Raw genomic sequence first — 4,202 nt, 5'->3', positions numbered from 1 at the left:
CAGTTAAAGAAAGATTGCACTCTAGAATCCAAATGGTGAACCCAATCTGTAATCGTTGTGATACTACAGTAGAATCAATTCTCCACTGTCTCACCCAGTGTCCGGAATCAGAGAATGCTTGGAAAATAGCAAGCCTTCCCTGGACAAACCAAGAAACAGAAACATGGAGATGGTAGTTATGGCTCCAAGAACAACATAATAATAATAATAATAATAATAATAATAATAATAATAATAATAATAATAATAATAATAATAATAATAATAATAATAGATGTGAATTCATTAGTTTCGTAATACACCTGATTTTTTGTATTAATAGATCTACATATAAAATTTTATTTTCTACAGTTCAAATAAGATTTTTCAATCCAACTGTTATGTTAAAAGATTCTACTGACATTGTTCACCTATATTAGTGTGAGGTCATGACATTAGAATTTGATTCACAAAATCTTAGTCTTTATTAAGAAATCTTTTTTTTTACCTATTAGATAGTTGAGGACATTTATTTCATTATTCATTCATGAAAGACTATAATTCACAACTGTCAAAGATCATTTATGAAAAAAAATGTCACTTCACAACAGCAATCTAATAAATTATATTAAAGATGCAGGTATAATAGAAAACAGTAATAAGCGTATCATCAAATAAGATAGATAAATAAATTTATAGTTAGCTAAAATTAATGAAGACAAATTCTTGTGACATGAAATAGTGTTTATATATTTCTTTAGGGAGCTGTTATGGTACTGAGTGGAAGATTCTTCAGCAGGTGAGGATGCTGCCTGTCCGCACTTGGTAGAGACATCTGTCCTGCTAAAATATTAAACTCCTCTGCATGTGTCGCATCTGGGGGCAGCTGTTGTAGGCACGGTCCCACAATTCAGAAGGACTTTTCAGAAGTGGAGGTTGTTAACAAATCAGTTAAGATTTATTAATAAGTTAATTAATTGGAAAATAAAAATAATGTGATAGAGTAATTTTTTTGTCTTCACATTCAGACTTCAGTCCGTGGACCAAATTGGATGGGCCTGGGGGAAGTTTACGGTGATGGGCGAGAGATGGACTGCAGCCCTTAACCGTTTAGATTCAAATGATCCATATGGTTAATGTTTTTAAGACAAAAAAAAAAGAGGGCCTAACCTGCAGGAACCCTCTACCCCCGCTGATTTGTGGAGTCAATCCCCCGTTTTAGTGAGATGCAAATTGGTACCAAACCAATTTTCCTAGCCCTAGCCTCCGGCGCACTCTTGATGTTCGCCGGCCGTCCGTCAACGTAGCTTGCCGTCGTGATCCAGCTCTTGAACCCCTCGGATCGTGGCTGCTTCGTGGAGCACGGCGTCCGTTGTCTCTGCATTTGCACTCGATTTTCAGGAAGGGTTCGTTTGGTTGCTGTCGTTGGGTTCCCCTCTACGTTCAGCAGTCGGCTCAGTTCCCGTTCTTCGCCGCCGTCGATTGATCAGCCCTCACTGGTCGCGTAAGTCGCCGTTGACCGTTCGAGTTCGCGAAGGCGTTCGCGCGAAAGCCACATCGCTCTCCCCTTATGGCTGGGTCGACACCGCGAGGGACCCCACATGTGGTACTGCTAGCTTACTTCGTCTCCGTGAGTTTCTCAAACCCGCCTCCCCACATTACACCCACGGAGCCAATACCCTGCTTCGACGTCGACAGCTTCCAATTAGCAACACAAGAGGTAACAGTTTTATTTGGTAGTGGTTTGGACTTATATTTGAAATTTGTTTTTGTTGTTGTTGTGATTCTCTTCCTATGGAACTGGCAACGGGATAATGGGCAAAATTGTTGGGGTCCTATTTATTATTTTTTTTCTGTTAAGGGGTTAGATTGCTGTGTGGTAATTTGGTGGATTTTGTACTGAGGTCTTGTTCTTGATTATTTGGGCAGTTATTTTTCCGGTTCAGGTGTTGTGCTTGAGATTATTGGGGGATGTAATTGATCAGGGAGTTATTGTATGCGTCTTGGTGTCTTTGTGTGAAAGCAGAGAAACAGTGTTCGTTGTTTTGTTGTTTCCATGTTTGTTTTGTTGCTTCCATGTTTGTTTTGTTTCAGATATCAATTTTATTCTCATCATTGCTCCAGATGTGGGTCCCGTTTTTCTGGTGTTGTTATGTTTATTTTTCGTATGGTATGCATTTTATGTGATGAATGCCGATACTCTGCAGGTGAGAAAACTGTTTTTGTTTAGTTAATAGGAATCAACTATCTCTGATTGATTTTTGAATTCCGAACCTCGTTCTGCTACTTGTGTTGTCAGCGAAATGAATTTTGTGTTTGTATTGCGTTTTGTGGATGATTCGGTTAGGCATATAAGAACTTAGAGTGAAAACTATGTGAATGGTATTACTCTGGTGGGTGTCGTCTCCCACAAGCTTGAACATGGATTTGACTGTGAGAATCGTCGCTGTTTTTGTTGATTAGCATATTTTTGGGCATTGCATTTCAGTGTAATTTGTTTAGGCATGGTACAAGTTATTTATGATCCGCTGCTGAAGGAAGTCAATGTAGACGAAGAGTGTTTGGAAGAAGTTGCATTATTTATTGAGTTTAACTTAGATCAGGAGTGTTGGGAAAATAGTTTTAGTGTAGTGTTAATTTTGGTAGAAAGCTGAATGCAAATAAAGGAGATGGCAAAGAATAGTATATGGATAGCAAACCTTTGATGTTTTTTGGTGTTGCAAGTCCTGATCTAGTCGATGTGTTGTTGAGGTACAGATGGAGGCGGACCCAAGCGAGGGGGATGATGACCCTCGATGGACTCAAAGTGATGCGTTTGAGGAGGTCCATCGTGCAGAAGAACGTGGGGTCGGGGTGGATGATGAATCTTGTGACTTCGAAGACCTTCGCGGAATGACTGTGGATGACATTTTGAAGAAGGTTTGGGTCAGCGTGGAGACTGCATACGAGTATTATCGAAGATTTGGAAAAATGCATGGGTTCGGTGTGCGAAAGGGTGACTCAGGGAAAGACTGCGAAGGGAACTTGGTTAGATATAGGTTTTTTTGTAATAAGGAAGCTTTTAGGGATCATAAACACTATGAAAGGATTGATAGAAGGAGGGAACACAAACCGGAGACAAGAACTAACTGCAAGGCAATGTTATCGATTTTTTTAGACAAGACTGATAAATGCTGGAGGTGAGGAAACTAGTCACCGAACACAACCATGAGTTGACACCGACAGGAATGGTGCACTTGATTGCCAATCATCGTGGGTTAACGGAAACGGCAAAGAGTCAGATAGATGGGATGCAAGCGCATGGTATTGCAACGGCTAAGATTGTAGGGTACATGGCTGGTATGGCCGGTGGGTACCCGTTGTTGGGGTTTCTGAAGAAGGATGTCTACAACTACGCTGACAAACAGCGGCGTATTAAAATATCTGACGGTATATCCCGGGCTCCCTTCCTCTCCTCACCACATAGTACCGGAAACGACCATGTTCCATGTGTGCTAGTTCTTATGTGGGAATGGGTTCCTAAAAACCCCCTGCCGAATGAAGCTACGTCAAAATTGTAATGGAAGTCTCCCTAGCGTCCCCTCGCAGCCCCTTGGTTGGAACTCTCACTTTCGTTTTCAATTTGAGTCAATATCTCCTGGTTGGTCTTCTCTAAATATTCTGCATTTAATAACTTACACCATCTAACCGTATACCTTCCATGACCCTTTGATTATCCACGTGTACTAAAGATAGAACCAACTCACATACTTACCACAATCACGCCATCTTAGTAAAACCAACGGTAAACCTCATGGCAAATCATTGGTTTACAAATGGTTCTATCCCATTTGATTAGGATATTTCTGCGTTAAATGTCTTCATTTATTATTATAAAAACCCTCCGAAAAATGTTTACTTTGGAATTGCTATTATTATGTATATTAATTATTATCTAAGTAATGAACATAAGTCAATTATATAATTTTTTTATTAAATACTGATATATCTGTTTAACTCTGTTCCTAATATAAATATCCTAATTAAATAGTATGCTATAATATAACTTACTAATATGTTGTATTGTAACTTTTAATAATTTTCATAGTATAACCGAAATATAGAATACGAAGAATGAAATAAAATATTGATTATAGTCAAAGTATAATAAAAGTGTTGACAAGCTCCATAAAAAAAATATTACTCAGTCATTAGATGTATCATACTCCTTAATATTTATTATA

The 4,202-nt window shown here is 38.7% G+C and overlaps 1 protein-coding gene across 1 annotated transcript; it reads left to right on the top strand.

Annotated features, from left to right (window-relative positions):
- LOC110268790 lies at positions 1,052 to 3,486 on the top strand. Its single transcript, XM_021115703.1, has 2 exons — positions 1,052 to 1,699; positions 2,737 to 3,486. Exons 1-2 carry the CDS (start codon positions 1,550 to 1,552, stop codon positions 3,160 to 3,162), a joined length of 576 nt encoding a protein of 191 aa, XP_020971362.1. The 5' UTR covers positions 1,052 to 1,549; the 3' UTR covers positions 3,163 to 3,486.

The sequence above is a fragment of the Arachis ipaensis genome, chromosome B02 (assembly GCF_000816755.2).
Source record: "Arachis ipaensis cultivar K30076 chromosome B02, Araip1.1, whole genome shotgun sequence".
Taxonomy (NCBI): Eukaryota; Viridiplantae; Streptophyta; class Magnoliopsida; order Fabales; family Fabaceae; genus Arachis; species Arachis ipaensis.
Note: the sequence above shows the minus strand (reverse complement) of the source record. Positions and strands in the feature narration are given on the sequence as shown.

What these genes read in the sequence shown, in the direction of transcription:
- LOC110268790 (XM_021115703.1), top strand. Translation starts at nt 1,550, where the DNA reads ATGGCTGGGTCGACACCGCGAGGGACCCCACATGTGGTACTGCTAGCT. An exon ending in TCCAATTAGCAACACAAGAG is followed by an intron (nt 1,700 to 2,736) that starts GTAACAGTTTTA and finishes GTTGAGGTACAG; the next exon opens with ATGGAGGCGGACCCAAGCGA.